Source organism: Diabrotica virgifera, chromosome 3, assembly GCF_917563875.1.
Source record: "Diabrotica virgifera virgifera chromosome 3, PGI_DIABVI_V3a".
Taxonomy (NCBI): Eukaryota; Metazoa; Arthropoda; class Insecta; order Coleoptera; family Chrysomelidae; genus Diabrotica; species Diabrotica virgifera.
The window spans coordinates 128,374,941-128,399,673 of NC_065445.1; the positions used below are offsets into that span (position 1 = coordinate 128,374,941).

At 34.0% G+C, this 24,733-nt stretch overlaps 1 protein-coding gene across 1 annotated transcript in view; it reads left to right on the forward strand.

The window, feature by feature from the left end:
• The first annotated feature begins 2,293 nt into the window (after positions 1-2,293).
• LOC126881308 (nose resistant to fluoxetine protein 6-like) overlaps positions 2,294-24,733 on the forward strand; it is a 105,872-nt gene continuing 83,432 nt past the window's right edge. The window contains exon 1 of the mRNA XM_050645515.1: positions 2,294-2,625. Within this exon, the coding sequence (XP_050501472.1) occupies positions 2,430-2,625 (196 nt within the window). The 5' untranslated portion in view covers positions 2,294-2,429. The remainder of the gene's footprint in view (positions 2,626-24,733) is intronic.

The window sequence follows — 24,733 nt, forward strand, 5'->3', positions numbered from 1 at the left end:
ACACGATTTTCGGGTGCCATTTTGTTTATAAAAAAAGTAGCACACTATCTGCGGACTTTGCATACCTATATTTTTAATATATACAATCATAAGATTCGATTCCAGCAATAAAATTGCTGGTAAATAATGTTTCCCAAAAATTGCTTATTCTCCGATAATCTGCCCAGACTATAAACAGATATATAGATTTCGAACCGGACGTGGATTGTTAATTTTACATTTAACAACAAAGAAACAAGTGATTTTTTTCTACCACAGGAGTTAATTTTTTAATTGTTTATTTTATTATTCCATTAAAACCCATAAGTTATAATAAAATTGTTTAGTTTTGTGTCGTTTATTGTTATTTTTATATTCAATTAATTTATTCAAACAAATAAAACGTTTTTCTTGAATATCTCCAAACTAAGTTAATGTCAGTTCGTTCCTTGTTGCATAAGGAGTCCAATTGGTAGGAAGAAATATTAATGGCTCCGAAACCTTCGTCAATGGACTGGCTTATCAGCAGATCAACTATTACATGCCGTACAAGATCGAGATAACGATATTGGTTTTTTAATATTATAAAAAATCAACATTAGGAACAAAAGCAGCAAAAACGCAACTGTAAAAACGAGAATTAAATAAGTGAAACAATATCAATTGATTCGACGGGAGAAAGACAACGCCGCCTTCTTGATAAAATTTGTCATCACAACAATGGTAATTTTTTTAAGCTTTTTGAGCTCTTTAGAAAACTTGATTATGTTTTACAAAAGCACGCATTAGGAGAACAACGAATGGTAGTAACAAGCAGCGTTACTACTTGAGAAAACGTATTCAAAACGAAATTATTCAGCTCCTCCATAACCAAATCAAAATTAAAAACTTTCTGAAATCAGAAAAGTATTATGGTATAATTTTAGATTGTACACCTGATATTTCTGGGATTGAACAGATGACTATTGTTGTACGTTTTGTCGATATAGGTTACTGTTCACAAAGTGTTAAAATTGCAGATCTTTGTTTTGTGCCTGTACCGGAATCCACAGGCTTGTGATTTACAGAAGATATTTTGCAAAAACTGAATGAACTGGGAATACCTTTGGAAGATATGAGAGGACAAGAATATGATAATTTGAAAACATGAAAGGGAAGAACTTGGGAGTTCAAAACAGAATTTTTAAAATGAATCCTAGAGCATTTTTTGTGCAATGTTCTAGCTATTCACATTCACACAACTTTGTCGTGAACGATGCTGTTAAAGCCTCTCAGTTTGCAGTTTCTTTCTTTTCCTTAGTGTCAAAAATTTAAAACTTTTTCTCAGCATATATTCATCGTTGGGCTATATTGAAAAATCATATTTCTAGCATAATCATTGAAAAATTTGTCCGAAACTATATGGGAGAGTAGAATTGATGCAATTACTCCCATCAGATACCAAATTGAAGAAATCTACGATGCTCTTGTAGAAATCAGTGTCAATAATAACAACGATAAAATGGTTGCTCATGAGGCAAGCTGTTTGGCAAATCAAATCCGTTATTTTAGTTTTCTTTGCTCCTGTGGTAATATGGCATGACATTTTACTTCACATCAACGTAGTCAGCAAATCACTGCAGAGTATTGATATGGGAGTGTATCAATTTAAAATCTCATGGAAGTGATTTAAAATTCCTGGGCTATTTGACAGACGCAAAAGAGTTAGAAATTGAGAACACGAAAATCGGAGACACAGTAATAGCAAGAAAGAGAAAAGTGAAAAGGCAAATGGACCTAGATCCAGAGACACGATATAAAGTTGATTTCTATTTAAAAATTATACACAACTGTTAATGCATTAAGTGATAGATTTCAGCAAATTAAGAGCCATAGTGAAATTTGAAACGACACTAACATAAAATTTTTGTGTGTTTGAGTCTACGATGGGGGGGGGGGGGGGTGGGCGGCTGTCGCCGATCTTGCCCAAGGCGGCAAAATCCCTAGGGCTGGGCCTGGATATCGGCAAATTGTCATGGAAGCTATCCACGCCTAAAATTTGGGCACGGTGCTTAAATAAGAAGAAAATTGCATTTTTCACTAAAGTCAATTAAACATTTCTACCCATTTTTCTATTGTAGACTTTTTTCCTGGCGTCATCCCGGACCCAAAACATTAAGTTGGTAAGTGGTTTATTTAAAAATCGATTTATTTTTCCTAAATGCCCTGATATATTTAGATCATTATCGATTGTAAGTAATTATCTGGTGTTCTTTATATAAATACGACAAAACCATAAACTAGTTTTTAATTAGTATAGTTGTACAGTCAATCACATTTTGTCCAGTCTCTCTTTCAACATGCTTGTCGATAGATAACGTAAATTTCAGAAAGATTTTAAAAATATTCGTATTTGTAAACAAAACATACTCGCATAAGAATCTAATAGGACAAAACCGTAGGCGGAAGTAATGAAGTCCCAAATTCCAGTTTTATTAATATTTGTTACCATTATTTTGGCGTTAGTTTTGTGTGAAAAGAGTATTGAAAATACAATAAGTGATGTACTAGAAAACAAGAATACACTATCTAAAAGGTGTAAACAGGATTTGAAAGTTCTACTGGAGAGGCTAAACAGTACTGAAGAAAATACATGGGCTTCAAGGAGTAAGTAATTTTTAACACCAAATTTTACCATCTAAATACAATATCAAAAGCTAAAAATGGGTTGTAAAAAATGACTATTGTACCAACATTTATCCTTCTGAACATATTTATCTTAAGGTATTATTAATGCCTGGTTGCACCAACATATTTTAAGCTTAAAACCTGCCTTAAGCTCAGCCACCTAAACATACGCGTTAAACAATTGAGTCTTATATCAATTTTCAGCTTGCCACAATGGATTGTCACATGTACTGAATCTTAAACTTCGTCTCAGTTAAGACCTGCTTAGATAAAAATCGAAAATTATGGTTCTATGAGCTGAGCTTAGCTAAGCTGACGCTTAAGATTTGTTGGTGCAACGAAGCATAAGTAAAGTAACAAATAAAAACTAAAACATCATCTTTTTTGTATTCTTTGACGAACAGTCTTATATTTGGTTAAATTTTTGAAAATATAATATATTATCTACAGATTGTACAAAACTTACTCGTCTATAACAAATTAAACTATTGCCAAAATGTCGAAACCCAAAAGACTCCATCTTTAAACAAATAAATGTTTAAAAATAATAAATCTTTGGATTTCTTAGTTCGGAAACAGATTCTCTCTTATACCTATTCCCATCCTTCTAAAAATTGCAAGGAAAAGGGTGATGAATGTAGAGACATGGGGAGTCTACATAGTTGCACTCCACAACATATCAATTCACCGAGGTTAAGATCAACAAATCTGCTTCCTAGTACTCGATACGTGAGTAAAACCGTGGGTAGATAAAGGGCACTATATTTAATTTCGATTCAGAGATCATTACCATCTTTCTATGGACCATTTCGAACTCTTTTGTTCTCGTCAGGAAAGCATATGTAATGATGTTCTGAATCGAAAAATAAATATCTTTGCCATTCATGCCAATTACAAAATATAATATAATATTTATAAACTATTGCCCTTTAAATTATCGTTTTGTATGTCTAATTGTTTTAAAATATATTTTCTTTTTCTAAGTTTAATTATCCTCTAAGTTTAATTATTGTATTTAGATGTATTACTAAAAGATTGGAACTCTCATTGTGAAAAATATTAAGAGAAGGAATCATTTTTGAAAATTAGTATGACCAAAGTCACTTTTAATGATTTTTGCTGTTTGTATCGGCAACTCTTCTTTGGCATTTGGGCACTAGGTAATCGCTAATTATTCATCTGGAACTTCTTCATCTTCATCTATTTTACGTCACTGATTCTTCTGGATACTATTTTCTTTATTTTTACTTCACAATCTTCACATGATAAAATTCCACTTTCTTCAAACTAATTAATTGTACTGTACAAGGGATTTATTCAATTATTATTAGTATCGTTAGTTTATCATTTACTTTTCTTGATTTTATTATTTCCTATGCATCAGTATTCTTCTGAGTTTACTTTTGTGCAAATATTTTCATTAGAAATAGAGCCAAATTAATTGTGCTACAATGCTACATTCCTCCCATATTGCTAAAATAAGAGGATTTAGACGAAAAATAAGTAAGATAATTTGAATTATTCATAGGAATGGGAGTAGGGACTGCTTGGTAGTAATCATAAAGGGTGTTTGGTAAAAAATGGACCATAGCTTAACATTAGATTCCTAAGTTAAAAATAGGTCGATTTAAGCTACATTACCTTAGTACAAAAGTTGATAATTACCGAAATACAGGGTGCCAAAGTCAAACTTTTATTTTATTTATCCTTGAATATTTCCTGACAGGCATGAGTTAACAACACGAAATTTGGCAGGCGGGGGTTTTTTGAGACAAAAATGATGTACTGCCCAGAGGGCGCCACATACGTCTTTCAGCGCTCATTTAATACGTTCAATTTTTTAACCCCCACTTTACATACTTTTTGAATCAAAACTTTTATTCTCTTAATATTTTTACTTAAAAAGGGTATACTACATTTTTTATCTCGATAAACTCAACCGTTTTCGAGAGAAACGCAGTTTAAACTGCGATGCAGCATAATTTTATGCATATATCATTGTATGTATCTTCTTCTTCATGTGCCATCTCCTCTAAGAAGGTTGGCAACCATCACGGCAATTCGCACTTTCGATACCGCTGCTCTAAAGAGATCAGCAGAAGTGCAATTAAACCAAGCTCTCAAATTGTTTAACCAGGAGATGCGTCTTCTTCCGCGACTCCTTCTACCCTGTATTCTTCTTTGCATTATCAATTGTAACAAGTTATAACGCTCGCCCCTCATAACATGTCACAGATATTGCAGTTTTCTGACTTTAATTGTATTTAAAACCTCTTTATCTTTTCCCATTCTTCTCAACACCTCGATATTCGTGACTCTATCGACCCAACTTATTCTTAATATTATTCTGTAGGCCCATAACTTGAAGGCTTCTAATCTGTCCGAAACATCCTTCTTTAATGTCCAAGCCTCCAACCCATAGAATAATACGGAGAACACGTAGCATCTCAGAAGTCTTATCTTTAAAGAAATTGTAATGTCCCTGCTACAGAGTACTTTTTTTAGTTTGTTGAAAGCATTTCTTGCCTGTCCTATTCTTGCTTTAATCTCTTCTGTGTACTCATTAGTTTCATTAATTATTGTACCCAAATATTTATATTTTTCAACCTTTTTAATTTGTTCTCCATGTATTGTTATGCTTTCTTGGCGCTGTTGAACTTTTGTGATTACCATAAATTGTGTCTTTTTTGTGTTTAGGGACAGTCCGTTTTCTTGGCTGACTTCTACCACTCTGTCAACCATTTGTTGTAAATCCTCAAGACATTCGGCTAATAAAATAGTGTCGTCGGCAAACCGTATATTATTGATTGGTCGACCATTTACTTTTATTCCCGTGGTTAGGTCTTCTAGTGCTTCCTGGATTATTTCCTCTGAATACAAATTGAACAAAGTAGGAGACAGGACACAGCCCTGTCTGACGCCCCTCTCAATACGTATTTCATTTGAAAAGGCGTTGTTCTCTTTTACCACAGCGATCTGATTATAATAGATAGCACTAATGATCCTGATGTCCCTCATATCTAAGTTTTTCTTTTCAAGTAATTCGATAAGGCGGTTATGTCTGACCTTATCGAAGGCTTTGTTGTAATCCAAGAAACACATATATACTGGCTGATTAACATCCATGCACCTTTGCACAAGTACATTTACAGCGAACAGGGCTTCCCTCGTTCCCATTGCATTTCTAAATCCAAATTGCGTGTCGCTTATGTCCTGCTCAAGTTTGTTATGTATTCTCCGGTGTATAATTTTTAAAAATATTTTGAGTGTATGACTCATTAAACTCATTATCCGGTGGTCTTGGCATTCTTTTGCATTTGGTTTTTTTGGCAGTGTTATGAACGTTGACAGCAGCCAATCTCTGGGAATGATTCCTGTACTGTATATTGTATTAAATAAGTCGACCAATATTCCAATTTGCTGGTCCTCTATTAACCGTATTATGTCTACAGGTATTTGGTCAGGACCTGTTGCCTTGTTGTTCTTTGTTCGCTTTATCGCCTCTAGTACCTCATCTTCTGTTATGTCTGGGCCGTTGTCGAACTTTTCCTGCTACTATTTCAGTCCGTTCGTCTTTAAATAGCTCTTGAATATATTCCTGCCATATTTTAAGCCTTTCACCGACGTCTATAATTATTTTTCCGTTTTTATCCAGCAGTATGTTTGATTTTTTCTTAATATTAGTGCCTGTTATTTCACTAATTTTCTTATGAAGGTTTAAGTTATCATGTTTCTCTACCAACTGTTCAATCTCTGCGCATCTGTCACTATACCATCTTTCCTTTGCCTCTCTGATCTTTCTCCTTATTTCTGTGTGTATAATATTATACATGTTTTTGTCTTTGGTTTTATAAGATCGCCTTGCTTCCATGAGATCTAGAATCTCCTCGGTCATCCATTCATTTTTATTCTTAATTAGTTTAGGTGTAAGTGTTGTCTCACATGTGCGGATAAGAGCATCTTTTAACATGTGCCATTTCCTGTTCGCATCTTCAGTAGGAATAATTTCTATTTTGGTGAGCTCTTCTTTAATTTTTAGTGTGACTTGCTCTTTTGTTGATGGATCTCTCAAACGAGATACTTGTATCGTCTCTACTTTAGTTTTAACCACAGGCTTCTTTAGATTAATTCTAAACCTTCCTACAACTGGGTTGTGATCTGATCTCACACCAGCTCCAGGGTATGATTTTACTGATTTTATGGAATTTCGGTATCGTTTGCAGATGAGAAGGTAGTCAATTTGGTTTCTGATGACGTTATGTTGGTTGTCTGCTGGTGATTTCCATGTATAGAGTCTCCTGGTCGGCAGATCATAATAAGTATTCGTGACAATAAAATCGGTCTCTTGGCAGAATTGAGCCAATCTTTCTCCTCTCTCGTTACGAGTGCCCAGTCCAAAGTTTCCAATAAAATCACCTTGACTTCCTCTACCGATTTTTGCATTTAGATCTCCCATTACTATTGTAACGTCTCTAGACTTGGTTACTTCTAAAGCTTGTTGTAATTCGTTATAAAACTGTTCGAGCTCTTCATCCGATTTATCTGCTGTGGGAGCATATACTTGAATTATATTGACTATAGACTGGGCTGTTTTGAGTGTTACCATCATAACTCTATCCGAGATGGGTAAGAAGCCAGTTACAAATTTCTGGGTGGTTTTATCAACTAATATCGCTACCCCGTTCCAGTGATTTGGGTCATTGTCATTACCAGAGTAGTATATCTTTGTTTGGCCTACTAATATGTCACCTGAATTGGGCCATCTGGTCTCACTTAATCCTAATATTTTTATGTTAAGTCTTTCCATTTCCTGAATGACATTATGGACTTTACCTGCTTGGTATATTGACTTAACATTCCACGTGCCTACCTTCATGCACTTTTTGTCGATTTTAGTCTTCTTTTTGGACGATGTGTTACTGATGGGTATTTCACAGGGATTTCGTTTGATATCGACCTGAGAGGCCCTGTGGTCTATCTGTGATTTGCCTCCCCTGCCGGATCTTGGTCTCCGATATCCATGATCAGTAACAGAGTTACTTTTTTGTACAGCCATGACAATTGTACTAGGGATATCCGTATATGATCTTTAATGTAGTGGTTTCCCCTTGCCTTCTACATCCTTATGCCGTTGACCGTTTTTTTTTTTTTTGTTCATCCGCCTTCGAGGCCGATTTCTCAACCCCAGGACAAAAGAGTGCCCTACCACTTACTAACTCATCCGCCCGAAGCCGTTGGTCGGTAAGTGGGAGATTGCTTATACCGGCAATCACTCGGTGAAATTATCGCCATATCTGGCTACCCTCACTTAGTTTAGCCTGCAGACCAATGCAGTTGCCCGGGGTGTGGCACGTGGAGCCATAAGTGAGAGTTAGTTGTCTTATGAGGACCAGTTATCAAGAACCATCTCCCGTCTATGACGCTTGATGTGGTCGTTCCGATAAAAGGTGCTACCTCTATAACACAACCCTACAACCCATTGTAGTATAGCCCATGTATGTATAGCCCACAGAAATAAGGATTTTCTCAGGACACTCAAATATCCAGGTAGCTGACTGCTTTTTTGGTTATTGTAGACCTTTAGGAAAAAAACGTACCTGTTTCCTGCCTACAGTTCGCGTCCTTTTTTTATTATTAACAATTTAGTGCAAAAAACGACATTTGCTCGATTTTTGCACCCCATTAAAAAGCTAAATAGTTGACATAAAATTACAAAATTTGATTTTTTAGAACATTGAAAAATCTTCAAATACCGATTTTTGAATATTAAAAGTCAATTTGTTGTTTGGTAAATTGCAAAATAAGTGAAAACCGATATTTGTTAATAACTGTTACTAAATTTAATTTAGAATTTTAGGGTTTAACCCAAAATAGGACGTTTGGTGCAAACCCTCAAAATTTGAGACCGATCCATCAATAAGTTTAAAAGTTATTCCCTTTGTTTATCCAAGAGACCTTTATTTTGCAATAACATAGACAGAAACTAATCAATATAGGGCAATTTGAGTATGTCAAATGAAAGTAGAAGAGAGAAAGTATCAAAATGTATTAAAAAAAATAGAAAAATATAATTAATATAATCAAAAATCCTAATACCAAATTTTTGAATATTTGTAGTTTATAAACATTTATAATAATTTTCACAATATTTCCCGTATAAACAATATTTGTATATATTCGAAAAGCTAGTATTTTAACACGAATTTTTAAATAAAAAAATTTAGCCTGGATTCATTTAGGACAAAGTTAGCCATGTGTTTTTTTAATTCACATCTAATTTGTTTATAATAATTAAGGAGTTTCATTGATGCCATTTTAAAGAATGGGATTTGTATCTTCAAAATCTGCACCAACATTGTACCTTCACAGCAACCTCTACGAATTTTTAAAAATGTAGTTCCAATGGTTACTAAGGGGAAACTACAAATCCACTGAGTTCAAATACCCAAAAAGCAATTTCACAGTAATACATTTTTTTTATCTCCGGATCAACTCCATGGATTTTGCTCTTTCTTTTTTTAATTTGGTTAATATCTACGTACATTACAAATATGCATATTGAAAACATAATTTTTCTTCCAAAAATCTATTTTTTCAATGGTAGTACCATTAATGATTATAGAAAAAGTTAAAGTACACTATAATAAATAAATTATTTTTATTAGATAATTATTTATTGAAGATAATTTATTTATTTATTAAAAAAAATTATTTGAATTGTTTAAACAAATTAGACTAAGTCTTTATTAATTAATAAATGTCTAGACAAATAGCATATTTGTAATGTACAGAAAAATTACATACAAATTAAAACAAGAAAGATCAAAATATATTCAGTAGATCCCGAGATATAGAAAACTATAGTAGTTTTAAGTTGCCTTTTTTAGTTTTTAAACTCGTGCATTTGTCGGCTCCCAGTTCCCCCTTCACTTACCACGACTAGTCATCAATTGAACTACATTTTTAAAAATTCGTGTAAAATACCAGCTTTTCGAATCTGTAATAGTTAGTTATGATATAAGTGTTAAAATTACAATTTTAAGGCACGAATGTGAAAGTTTAAGGCATGAGTGCCTTAAAAATGTACTTTTTAATACGTATACCATACAATATTTTTTCTGCAAACGTTATAAATTTATAAAATACAATATTTTTGTTAATTGCTGAAACCATGAAATCTATGACCCGTAAAAGGTAGAACTGGTTGTCAAAACTCGAGGGAAATGTCTAAAAATTCTTAGCGAAAATATTATACCGTTACATAAACTTGTTTTTTCTACAAAGGTGTTAAAAATGCAATAATACAGTTTAAATTAAATTTTAAAAACCCTTTAACCCTCGTAAAGCGGTGCTTAGATTCTTACGTAAACAACGGTGCGGGGTGCATTTGCACCCCATCTGTATATCCATTTTTTTATATGTGAACGTCGGGAAAATTGATTTGAAAGATAATTAGGACTTGTTTATTATAGTATGAAACATAATTTTAGAAACAAAATACCCATTTCTTCTTAAAACAATAATTATTATCGTTGCAAGATAGACACATGAAATTTTTCACAGAGTGAGCGACACAAAGTTTTTAGATATAATACAATTATGTCGGGACTTTCGGTCTTTTTTCTCTGACATAAGTGACACCGACCTTGTCCCATAGCTCTGTTAGCTCCAAGTGGAACACCAGAAACCTCCAATTCAGGATATGAAATTTTTTGCACAATACAGTAATTTTTTAAAAAATCACGTAAACGTAAAATGTTTTAGATGCTGCAGTGGGTGTAATGTGTTTAGAATTAAATTTAATGCTAATAAAAAATGGACAAAAAACAAAAAAAAATATTAAAAAAGATAGGTGAGAAAACGAGGCCTGGGGTGCACGTGCACCCCGGACCGCCTTACGAGGGTTAAACCACCGTTTTCAAATTGCGCAAGTTGTAATATTAATATTAATGTTAATAAATAAAATATAAATATTTTGACGTTTCACATTTTGACAATTCACTTTTAAATGCAGTGCCTTAAAATTTTTAAAGCACTAGTGCCTTAAAGTAGCATTTTAACGCTCCTATGGAGTGCTAAAAATTGCATTTTTAACACGGTTGTAGAAAAAATTATTTTATCTACTCTATGTCATATTATGTATAAGTTTTTAGTTTGTGAAAACTGTCATTATAGATAGAAGTGCGTGAAGGATCTAAAGTGTGCGTGAAGTAACAATATATTTTAAATGGGATTTACTTTTTCGCACTGTTTTTTGGCACACTTTCATATAATCAAATATCCTTAAATTTTGCGTTGTCATGGTGATAATATGTGAGCAATAAATTACAACAAAACTTTTAACAGTTTTGTGGTTTGAAAGACGTTAAAATTTTTAAATCTCGAAGTTCTAAAAATTGTATAATAGAAATGAATTCCAGTGTCGAAGAGTTACAGTTTTTTATTTGTTTATCGTAGATAAAATATTGTATGAAACTGTGCGTGAAGTACTTTTGCGAACTTACGCGATGTATAGCACTCGCGCCGCTATCGCTCGTACTTTAAACATCGCGTGCGTTCGAAAAAAGCATACTTCACAGACTGTTTCATAAATAGCTATTTTCTACGGACAATATTTTTAGAGTTATTCTAAACTTTTATAAACTACAAAACCTCAAAAATTTGGCATTAGGATTTTTGACTACGTCAGATAATTTTTTATCTTTTTTATGACATTTTGGTAGCATAACCTTTCTACTTTCATTTGGCATACTCAGAGTTGCTCTATCTTCATTATTTTTCTGTCTTATGTTATTGCAAAATAAAGGTCGCTGGGATAAACAAATAGAATAACTTTTAAACTAATTAATTGATCGGTCAAGTTTGAGGGTTTGTTAAATACCCCAATGCCCAGCTTTGGTTAAAACACTAAAATTGGAAAAAAATCCTTTGTAAAAGGTATAAAATTTTTTATTAAAAATCCCTTTAAAGGGCTACATCACAACAAAACGTTTTCGATTTTTTTTAAATCATCATCAGTGTTATGATCTAAAAATAAGTATAACCGAATTAATAAATGCAAAGTTGGTATTTAAATTTTGACTAGGGTTATAATAGCAAGTTGGTTATACTTACAAACTTGATTCTAGCTGAGCCACAAAAGAAAAATATTAGGGTAAACACTCTTTAAATATCACATTGATGCGTTATAAGTGCATACTTTGAAAAATTGCCTTGTGATGGTTACATGGCAACTAGGATAATTCCCTAAGGTAATGTATATCCCAACACGTGGGATCCAAAATTTACTTGTTTACATACCGATGACTTAATGGCAAAATGAAATGAGTAATGTTTCTGAAAGGTGTCAAAGGACAGACCGACAACGTGACGTATTACCACTGCCAGCACGTAACACGTAAGTTACCCTGTATTACCACAGTCAGCTTATTGTAATAAAAGATTTTTTTAAAAAAATTTCAACAGTAATAACAAACATCAACAAAGTTGTGGCTATAATTACATTTGAGTACTTTGATTATGAAAGATCTAGGTAGAGTATAAAATGATTTTTATAATGAAAATAGAGAATTAGCCAGAATGTTTGCAGCCATCTATACATAATTCAAATGTAGTCGAATAAATAAGCGAATACTGGATCCATTTATGTTAAAGAATATCTGGGACCAAATAATTAAGTGTAAAATATTTTTGCTAAGATGTTTTAATTTATATGAACAGGTTGATAATTGTGGTTTTTATTCAAAATTGGAGTGAGTCCAACGGTGTTGATGAAAATTTAATTTACTAAGGATTAAAAAGGGGGGTTGTTGAGTCTGTAATATATGGAAGTCTGATATCAAATAGTGTTGAAGTTAGGATAAGTAATATAAGTTACAGGAGGAGACTGATATGATATAATGATATGTAAGTTAATTAGTTATAGATAGCTGAGTGTTGAAATTTTAAGTGAAAACAGAATATCAATTGAACTAATAACCCGGGTAAAAGTATGAGGTCCTTTTATGTAACATAGACATCTAGGACTAAAAATGTTTTTGAATTAAGGATTTTTTTTAAACAAGTTACTGAGCTGAACTGAAAAGGTTTAAAAAGGATGAATGTATGAAGGTGTTTTAGAAAAACTAGCATTATTGGTAAACAATGGTAGGTAATGAATAATGAATAGTGTATTCTTTGATATCAGAATTGTTTGCTGTAATGAGTTTTGATAAGAAAGGCTGGGTACCCCAGAGACCAGACCCCACACCCCATGGGTAAGAGAGTGGAAGTGTGAGGATGAACAATTTTTTTTTTGTATTTTATCTTTTTTCCTGAAATTTAGTTGAACCTAGGACGAAGACTTGAAGCAAATGACGATATGTTGTGAAATGGGGGGAGAAATCAAATAGTCTCACAGTTGTGACTGGCTGATGTAATGAAAACTGTGGAAAGAAAGTTAAAGTAGATTAGAAGACTAGTAGAAAATAAGGGATAATGAGTTGATGTTAGAAATGTCAACTCTTAGACGAGTAAATATGGAGGAAGTCAATGTAAATGAAAAAGAATTTGGAAACAGCAAAGAAGTTCGAAAATTTAGGTTAAGAAAAAAGTTGACGATGTAAGGGATTGAAGTCACGATTGAAAGACACATGGCGGTTGACACAGTTAGGGCCTCTGCTTTTCTCTAATTATTTCCAAGTCCTCGTACAGGTCCAGTCTTAAAAAATTATTTTGTGGTATGTTGTGTATTATAGAAACATTTTCCGGAATATTAAAAGTATGACTGTTTTCTTTTAAATGTTGAAAAAAGGTGGAAGTGTTTTCTCTTTTTGTGTGTTCAAGGGAACGAGATGCTAGTGACCTGCAAGTTCTTCGTATATACGTAGCATCACAGTCAGAACATTGAAGTTTATAAACCCCACTACTATTCATGTAATTGATAGGGTCTTTGGAGTTAGGAAGACATTGTCCTAAATTATTGGAAACTTTAAAAGAGATGTGTATATTGTCAACTGATCTCTTGATAATATTACTGATATCACCGAAAAGGCTCTCTTGATGGAAAAGTAATGAAGCGTAAATGGGTCTGGTAGTCAGGTCCCTGGGAAACGCAGCATCCCTCAGAACCCTCAGTTGTCTCTTATGAAGGAGTTTGGTTATAAGGTTCGGTTCGTAACCGTTATTGAAAGCAATTTGTTTCAGAGTGTTGAGTTCTTTAGTGTAGTTATATTGAGATAGGGGGATGGTTTCTAGCCGGTGTATGTAACTGTGGAAGGCAGAGTATTTGTGTGACATTGGATGGTTTGAAGAAAGGGGTATGACATGATCAGTCTGTGTTGGTTTCCTATAAATACTAAAATCGAAGTGGTCATTTAATCTGGTGATGGTGAGGTCGAGAAAGTTAATTGAATTGGATGATTCGAGTTCCATAGTGAACTTGATGTTGGGGTGGATTTGATTATTTTTAGAAAGCAAAAAATTTTCTAAAATTAATCAAATCCACCCCAACATCAAGTTCACTATGGAACTCGAATCATCCAATTCAATTAACTTTCTCGACCTCACCATTAAGTCATCGGTATGTAAACAAGTAAATTTTGGATCCCACGTGTTGGGATATACATTACCTTAGGGCATTATCTCAGTTGCCATGTAACCATCACAGGGCAATTTTTCAAAGTATGTATGCACTTATAACGCATCAATGTGATATTTAAAGGGTGTTTACCCTAATATTTTTCTTTTGTGGTTCAGCTAGCATCAAGTTTGTAAGTTTAACCAACTTGCTATTATAACCCTAGTCAAAATTTAAATACCAAGTTTGCATTTATTAATTCGGTTATACTTATTTTTAGATCTTAACACTGATGATGATTTTATAAAAAAAATCGAAAACGTTTTGTTGTGATGTAGCCCTTTAAAGGGATTTTTAATAAAAAATTTTATACCTTTTACAAAGGATTTTTTTCCAATTTTGTGATTGATGGTATACAGCCAACTACAGGAAAAACATTTCTTTTTCTTTGTGGATTTTTTAAAACACTAAAGTTTTAAGGTAGTTTTAGTAAAAGTTCTTAAAAAATAACGACCTTCACTTATTTTGCAGTTTGTGTAGCAACAAATTAATATTTTAACTTCAAAAAATCGGCATTTTAAAGGTTTTTCAATGTTCTAAAAAATTGAATTTTTTGTAATTTTACGTCAACTATTTAGTTTTTGAATGGGGTACAAAAAATCGAAAAAATTGCGATTTTTGCACTCAATTGTTAATAATTAAAAAACGGGACTGGCCTAATCGAGCTAGAACGAGTTATTTCGCATTGGAAGACCTCTGTAATATTTTGCAGTTTTGGTGGAGAAAAAGTTGATGTTAATTGATAGGAGTCACAGTGACGTGAATTTATTGTGTTGTGCCCCTGCTGGTGATATTTCGGTGAGTGAAATTTAGTTTTACTGCACTTACTGGCACTAAATATAAACATTCACAACACCATATTTGCTAAACAACTTTTTGCTTCTCTTATCAATAATCACAACAAACCTATTATTGGAACAACTAATCAGCTGTCGATAGGCAGCCAGAATTACGATGAGTAATTACTGGTTGCTGAATATAATATACACAAATAGAAGCCAAAAATAAAAGATCATCTCTAGGGTTGCTTTTGACTACGAGGGCACCCTAAATAAAAAAATATGAGTTTACCAACCGAAGATACCACCACAATGACAAACACCTCACAGCCTTCCACTTCGTACACAGCAGCAGTAAAGAAAAATATACCACCGAAAGTATCCTTCCCCAGCAAACAGCAAGCCGTAGTGATGCACTCTGAAGAAGACCTTAAGTTATACGACTACGTCAAATCCATAAGAGACGCTTCGCCTCAAGGATCTCAAACAGCAGAATATGTATTTATTTAACCAAAACCGACCTAGTTGAGCAGCTTATTTCCACAAACCCTACTATTAACATCGGAAGCCATATCCTGTCAGTAAGAAAATTAGTCACACCAGCAAAACGACTGATCATATCTAATATATGTCCCTCAATACCACATGAAATGTTAGAGATCGCCCTGAAAAATATAGGACTTCAGTTAGTTTCTCCAATATCATTTCTACGAGCTGGTACTCCAGGAGATGAATACAACCATATTTTGTCCTTCCGTAGGCAAGTATATTTTGTTCCACCCCATGATAATCCTGAACTTGAAACATCCCTGATTATTCCATTTGACAATCTTGATCATAGAATATTTTTATCCACAGATAAAATGATTTGCTTCTTATGTAAAAAACCTGGCCACACTGCATCAAATTGCTCCACCCCTGAATCTAATCAATCAGAAAATTCGAACAAAACACCTTCCCCTCCTTCTGATATTTCCCAAGTTGCAAGTCTAAACAAACCACCGGTAGCTCCACAAGACCATAATTCGGAAACTCCCAATGACACGCAAAAAATGGATATAGGTTCAAAAGGTGCAAAGAGACCAAAGTCATCGGACTCGTCAGAAATAGAACAACCAACTAATTCAGAGTTTATCAGACCAGAGCAAGCCACAAAAAAAGCAACTCAACCCAAAAAGAAAGTCAAAAGGGACTCTTCAATTCACGATGACTGCAAAATATCTTTGGAATCCAAGAATGCAATCAGAGACCACTACCAAAAAGATTCTTTTATGTTACCGGTCGATAACTTCATAGCTTTCTTAGAGAATTGTTACGGTAAATCCAGCCCACTGAGTGAAGCACTTCTGTTTACAAAAAATATAGAAGATCTCCTCTCTGATATTTCCAAGATCCACAAATCACTAACAGATAGATCTCTCAAAAATCGACTCACTAGAATTATTAAAAAAATTAAAATGGAACTAGGCTCAAGTAATTCTGACGCAGAAAGCATAATCTCGGTATCCTCACAGGACAATTCAGAAATATAAAGTAATCATTTTCAATTTAATCCAATGGAACTGCGACGGGTTTTACCCCCGTCTAGAACGTATTCAACAATTAATTATGGACACGAATGCTGACATTATCTGCCTACAAGAAACAAACTTCAAGCAAACGGACAAGGGTTATCTTAATGGTTTGGAAGCACATCACTTTTTAAGAACAAATTAAATTAGAGCTAGCGGAGGCACTTCGATATATATTTCTAAAGACTACTATTGTCAAGAAGTACACTTAACTACCACACTAGAAGCCATTGCGGTTACTCTTTGGTGCCCAAATATAATTACTATCTGTAGCATTTACATACCACCTTCCCACAATCTTACTGAATCGGAACTAATAAATTTAATTAATCAACTTCCAGCCCCCTTTATTTTAGTAGGTGATTTTAATGCCCACAATTCACTTTGGGGATCGGAAAGAACATTTGGTAGAGGAAAAGTCGTAGAAAATGTTCTAAACTCCTCGAACATCTGCATCTTAAATACTGGATCCAAAACACACTTCAACATTTCTAGTGGTAATTTCTCCTCAATTGATCTCAGCTTATGTGATCCAAGGTTAACACCACTTCTAACTTGGACCACAATGGACTGCCTTTATGATAGTAACCACTTTCCTATCTTGATTTTTAATTCTATCAGCAAACCCAGAGCAAAAATTTCAAGATGGAAATTATCTCAAGCTAACTGGAAAAATTTTTCAGACTTCATTGAAAACAAGATCAACCAGGTACAACTATCAGAAGATCCTGATACAGCACTAGACTCCTTAGTGAGTTTAATCTCCCTAGCCGCTGAAACACACATTGGAACATGCACAATATCGGCTTCTCGAAAAACTGTACCCTGGTGGAATACTGAATGTAAGAACGCTATCCGAGAAAGCAAAACGGCATTAAATAAATATCGTAGAACCAGAACCGAGGCAAACCTGATCAAATTCAAACAACTAAAAGCTATAGCGCGACGAGTCATAAAACAAAGTAAAAAAGACTGCTGGAATAAATATATATCTTCCATATCTGTTGATGCTCCTTCCGGTCAAGTTTGGAAGAAAATCAAACAAATGCATGGGAAAACAACACACTTGTCAATTTCAGCCCTTAGTTTTCATAATTCAATAGTAACGGAAGACGACCAAATTGCTAACACCATGGCAACTCATTTTCATAATAAAAGCAAAAATGACCACTACAAAAATACTCTAATTCCCCATAAAGTTATTTCTTCTACTACAGATCTGTCAGATGACCTTCACGCTTTAAATTCACCTTTTACCTTTCAATTCAAGAGCTTACTTTTGCGATATCCACGCTAAAAAATTCTGCGGCAGGAACTGACAATATACCATCCATATTCCTCAAAAATTTAGCTATCAATGGACTTACAAAATTACTTTCATTTTATAATTCTCTTTGGATCAACGGAAAGTTTCCTAACCTATGGAGACAATCAATCATTCTTCCAATTAAAAAACCCGATAAACCTTCAATAGAGCCATCCTCTTATAGACCCATCTCATTAACTTGTTGCATGTGCAAATTAATGGAAAAATTAATCAATAATAGACTTATCTGGTTTTCTGAAAAGCATAACATAATTAGCTCGGTTCAATCGGGATTCAGACCACAACGAAGCGCAATGGACAATTTAGTATTACTACAAAATCATATAACCGAGAATTTCAATAAGAAACATGATACAGTTGTGGCAGCCTTCGATATTGAAAGCGCCTTCGACAATATTCCAAAGAATGTAATATTACAGAAACTCATCGATAATAATATTACAGGCAATATTTACGCATTCATAGATAACTTTTTAAATGACCGTAAATTTAAAGTTAGAATAAATGGAAGTGAGTCGCATCTTCTCGAACAACTCAATGGTGTACCTCAAGGCTCTGTTTTAAGTCCAACTTAACAATTAATGATATTTCAGAAGAAGTTAATCAACCGGTAAAAGCTCTACTATACGCTGATGATCTACTTATTTACTGTAGTGGAGCAAGCATATCCAGTACATTAAATCTTATTCAAAATGCTGTAAACAACGTATATTCCTGGTCAACACAACATGGCAGCAAACTTTCCAACTCAAAATCTAAAATACTAAGATTTACCAGAAAGCAATGAAGTGCTCATAACCCGGAAATATATCTAAACGATGTTGCTTTACCCACAGTAAATCATCATAAAATCTTGGGGCTAGTATTCGATCAGAAGTGCAATTGGAAAATACACTTAAAAAAATGTAAAGGACAACTGTGCTGGTAAACTAAACATCTTGAAAACATTTGCACATCATCAATGGGGAGCAGAAGAGAAAATGATGCTGATAATATACAGATCCCTGATTCGTTCCAGGTTAGATTATGGTTGTTTTTTGTAAATGACTGCATCAAAATCTGATTTAAAGAAGTTGAATCCGATACACAACAGTGCTCTGAGGCTATGCTTGGGAGCATTCAGATCCAGTCCCTCAGATAGTTTACACGTTGAAGCTGATGAAGCTCCTCTTTGGGTCAGACGCCAGCAGCTACTACTTAACTACGCTGCTAGGATATCAGCCACTCCCAGTAATTTAGTACATTCTTTGATAGCTAACCCCCAAGAAAATATTGGTCTTACCTCGGGCAAACTACCCACGATTCGACAGCTACTCTCACCGCTTTTACAAAATATAGACTTGACAGCTACTTCCCCCAATAAGATCTCCTCCGTTCCTCCTTGGAATAAAACTATCCCCAAAATAAATACTACCTTAAGTCAATATCCCAAACATGAAACTCATCCGTTAATTCTCCAACACATGTTCCTAAATATTCTAAATCTACACTGATGGCTCCAAGAATAATGGCAGAGTTAGTTGTGCAGTCACAACCTCAACAGAAATCATCAAAACATCGACCCTCCCATCATTTTGCAGCATTAATACAGCTGAATTAGTAGGAATACTTCACGCAATAAACTCTTTATCACATAACTACGCATCTCCAGCAATTTGCACTGACTCCTTAGCATCTATCAATTCCATAAAAAATATTTTCACAAGACATCCAATTGTTAAAGCCATCCATGACTCAATTAACTTACTGACCTCTCAAGGAGTCTTCCCGACAATCATCTGGGTACCCTCCCATGTAGGTATTCAGGGGAATGAAAGAGCAGACGCCGCAGCCACATCAGCACTATCATCAACCAGTGATCCTGAATGTATCCAAATAGACAAAGATTTCAAATGTCATTTTAAACATTTAACAGGCAATTGCTGGCAAACCCATTGGAATAGGCTGCCTTCGAAACTGAAAGAAATTGAACCGAATATTGGTACATTTGCACCGCCGAATATCTGCAGAAAATCAACCGTAGTACTTAGAAGACTGAGAATTGGGCATACCAGACTAACCCACGGATATTTAATGGCTTCTGAAGACCCTCCTATGTGCCAATATTGCCAATGTCAGCTGTCAGTGAAACATATCCTATTCGATTGCCCAAAATATCGACATGAACGACAATTTCATGGACTAAAGAGTAGCCTGAATGAAGCACTAAACTCGCCAACTGATATTCTCCACACCATAAGCTACCTAAGAAGCATAAATATTTTCACTAGTAATACCACTAGAGGTCAAATTATTTCCGGAAATTTTTTTGAGATCATGAATATTTTGAAAATTTCCCGAGTCGCAGACGAGGGAAATTTTCTAAAAATATTCATGATCAAAAAAAAATTTCCGGATATTAATTTGACTTCGCGTGGTATTCGGTAAGAAAATTCCACACCAAATTTGCATTTGAAAATCCAAAGCTGCATGAACAGATTAATAGCGCGCCATAGCTTTGTCAGCAATTATTTAGGCTTTCAAATTCGTAATTTCTACTCATTGTAGTTGCATGGGAATACCATTTCAAGATAGAAAATAGTATATTCTTCAATTTTACATAAGTTTTGAGTAACTACAAGTGATAGAAAATGAATTAAAACTAAATTATGTAAAAAAATAAAAACCAGTCTGTCAAAAATGTTCTGTTATTGTAAACGTCAAAAAATTTCCACTATTCGCTGTTGGGTACCCCACGAGCAAAAATTTCCGATAAAATACCTCCGTTGCCATGGTGATCTGTCAAAATAACCTATTTTGATTGGTTCAAAATTGCAGGTGTGGAATTTTCAATAAAATATAAATGTTCATGTAATGTAAATCACTAGTATCTATGTATTAATTGTATGTATGTATTGTTCAATAATGTATAATTGTACCTGTGTCAATGATCATTGTAATCCAGACACGTTAATTCAATAAAAAAAAAATTAAAAAACGGACGCGAACTCTAGTCAGGAAACAGGTAGGTTTTCTTTCTGTAGGTCTACAATATCTAAAAAAACTAGTCAGCTACCTGGATATTTGGGTGTCCCGAACATGGCCTATTTCTAGCTTATTTCCCTGGAGTAGTGGTTACACCCGAAAAATAAACTTAAAACCATAATAAATTCCAAAACTGTATCACAAATTTCTTCAAATGGGATTTGCGATGCAATAGCATAAATATGAGAACTTGCAAAATTATTATGGTTTCAAGTTTATTTTTGAGGTGTAACTACAATGTTATTATGTAAAAACTTATGTTGCACCGAAGAATTAAAATGCGTATAACTCGAAAACAGTTGAGTTTAAGGAGATACAGGTAGCATACCTTTTTAAGTAAAAATATTAATAGAATAAAAGTTTTGATTCTAAAAGTATACAGAGTGGGGGATAAAAAAAATGAACGTATTTCATCAGAACAGCACAAAAAAACCTCGCCTACCAAATGCCGTGTTGTTATTCGGTACCTGTCAGGAAATATTCAAGAATAAATAAAATAAAAGTATAAATTTGACACCCTGTATTTCGGTAATTCGGTAATCAACTTTCGTACTAAGGTAAGTTAGCTTAAATCGACCTATTTTAAGCTCACGAATCTAAGGTTAAGCTATGGCCCCTTTTTACCAAACACCCTGTATATTTCCGATTCAACGAATGGAATCTCATGACCTAATTATTTTTTTTAGTGTAATATCAAAAGGCATTAAGTAATAATATTGGTCAAAAATGAATAACCATTTTCAATTTCGTTCTTCTTCTTTATGTGCCGTCTTCTACCGAAGGTTGGCGACCATCATACGATAGGTTTCTCTGTTTTGTGCCGCATGTATTATGTTCGCAGCTTCTGGTATTTGAAACCATTCTCTCAAGTTTCTCAGCCAGGATTTCTTCTTCCTGCCCAAACCTCTTCTACCTTCAATCTTGCCTTCGACGATAAGCTGTAGCAGACTGTACTTATCATTACGGAACACATGGCCCAGGTATGACGCTTTCCTCCTTTTAACAGTTGTTAACAATTCCAACTCTTTACCCATTCGTCTCAATACCTCTGTGTTGGTCACTCTGTCTGTCCAAGGAATTCTCAGTATGCGTCGATACAGCCACATTTCTAGAGCCGCTAACTTCTTTATAGTTGCTGCTGTTAACGTCCACCCTTCTACTCCGTAAAGTAGCGTAGAGAGTACATAGCATTTTGTGGCGCGCCATCAATTTCGTTGCAAAACAAAAATACAGCCACATCATATTCTAGTCCAATCAGAGGGTGCAGCAAGAACCTCTACCGGTTTCGAAACTTATTAGTCTCTCATTAGGAGGCACATATGCTGCTCTCTCTAATCCAACCAAAAGAAACCCAGCCGTGCAGTCACGGCCCAGCGGCAACTGCTATCAAAAGACTAAGTTTTCACTCTAATGGCATATAAAACAACATAATGTTACTCTACATCTCATCAGACTGAAAACAATGGAAACCTTCTCTGGTTACACCTCCGAGGCTTCTACAATTTGCAAGCCATACTGATGCTGAGACTAAAGAAGATGAGGGAATTTTACAATTTATAGTTTACATCCCATCTGCTCAGCGCGGTAAAGTTCCAACGAGAATGGTTTCCTTCGTACTCCAATCAGAGTAAACATGTAAATCAAAAATGAATAACCATTTTCAATTTCGTTGCAAAACCAAAATACAGCCGCATTATATTCTTTACCGCGCTGAGCAGATGGGATGTGAATTATAAATTGTAAAATTCCCTCATTTTCCTTAGTCTCAGCATCCGTATGGCTTGCAAATTGTAGAAGCCTCAGAGGTGTAACCAGAGAAGGTTTCCATTGTTTTCAGTCTGGTGGGATGTAGAGTAACATTATGTTGTTTTATATGCCATTAGAGTGAAAACGTAGTCTAATAATATTGACTTTGTCTGAGATTTTGCTTTCTTTATTTAATTTAAAAGTTCTACTGGATTTACTATAGAATTATGCAAGGTACCTATTTGTTTTGGCAAAAGAGATTGAAATTTCTACTTTTTTAAAAATGTCATTAATCATTTTTTGATTGAACAACCTGATTTGATTTATTACTATAAATTAGTGAATATGCGTATACATACTCGTACTTTTCTCAAATACGACTAATTAGTCATTCAGCCAGTTGCAACACATTCTCCAGTCAGACAAATACACAATCCTCTCTATAGCTTCATTTGATTTCAGAATCCTGCTCTTGAAGTTTCTCCCACATAAAAATTGTTGTATTCACAGGGTAATTTGTAGGTGTAGTTTTTCGACCTTTCTCTGAAAGAGTTCCCTGTTTGTAAATGCCAATGGGTAGTCATATTTTGTTAAAACCTTTGTTAGCAGGTTTTTTTTCTTCCTGAAATACCTTTCCAATGGGGCAGTTCTTTTGGACTCTATTATATGTTTTGATAATTCCAGTTTTGAGGTTTATGTTCAAATTTGAGTGGAAATTTAAATATCTATGGTTGTGGGTTAGCTTTTTGTTAACTTTGTTTGCGTATTCTGTGTCTTCTCTGGTAATTAGAACATATAGAAAAGGAAGTGATTACATTTTTTGTTTTTCCATGCTGATATTGACTTGTTCTTCTTTATTTATTGTTGATGTCGGTCGGGAATTTGTCTGATGCTTACTGTCCTATATTATGGGTTGTTTGTCTTGTTTATGTACAATATTTTGTTCGAAATGCTCCATAAATATTAGCTAATAATGGAGCTATAGTCCACAGTACATCGTCTTTTTTGGAAGATAATTACAAAGGCTTAAAAATGGTCTTAACTGGTTAGTTTCCCAGAATGCAAATTTCAGAATGCAGGTTGGATGCGTTTCCGCGTCCAGCGTCATTAAAATATTTAAGTTGTAGGACTAACGAAACGCGGCTGTAAATTTGTCGGACTAGAGATCGACAATATTTATTTATTTAGGGCCGGTTGTTCGAACGCTAATCAACAATGATCATTATCAAATATTTAATTAGTGTTACCAACTGTCAATGTCAACTTAGATTGGGCTGCTGAAATCATAATTATTGATTTCAAATATGAAATTACTTAATCAATTATGTCAATAATTGTTAAGTTAAATGATTACCTAATCTCCAAATTATAATTAATTATGTTTTCAGCAACCCAATAAAAGTTGACATTGACAGTTTGGTGACAGTAATTAAATATTTGATAGTGATCATTGTTGATTAGCTTTCGAACAACCGGCCCTAAGCACTGTAAATTGAAAATTAAGAGTTTTGTAATAACAAAATCGTAGAGTATCGGGAGACACCCGCAAGATGTCCTTCTTGCGCGGTATTTTTGTTATTACGTAACTCTTAATTCTCAATTTAAAGTACTTATATTTAAGTATTAATAAAGATTGTCGATCTCTTGTCCGGCAAATTTACAACTGCGTTTCGTTAGTCCGACAACGTAAACATGTTAGAATAGAATAGAATAGAAATATGCTTTATTGTCATTGAAAATTTTTACAATTTTATGGACAAAGCTTACATATATAGTCAAAAGAAAAATAATATAAATAACAAATAACAACTACAATTTCCTAAAATTAGATAAATCGTCATACAGTACATAAGATATAAAAGCAAAGACAAAAACAATTTATTGCAAAATTTATAAAAATTGCAAATACTTACAACAAATAAATAAATAAAATAAAATAAAATACAACATTAGGAACTGACAAGTTTAAGCTAGTGCATATGAAACCCAATTTTCTTAGTTATTCATTAAGAAATTCTTCTAT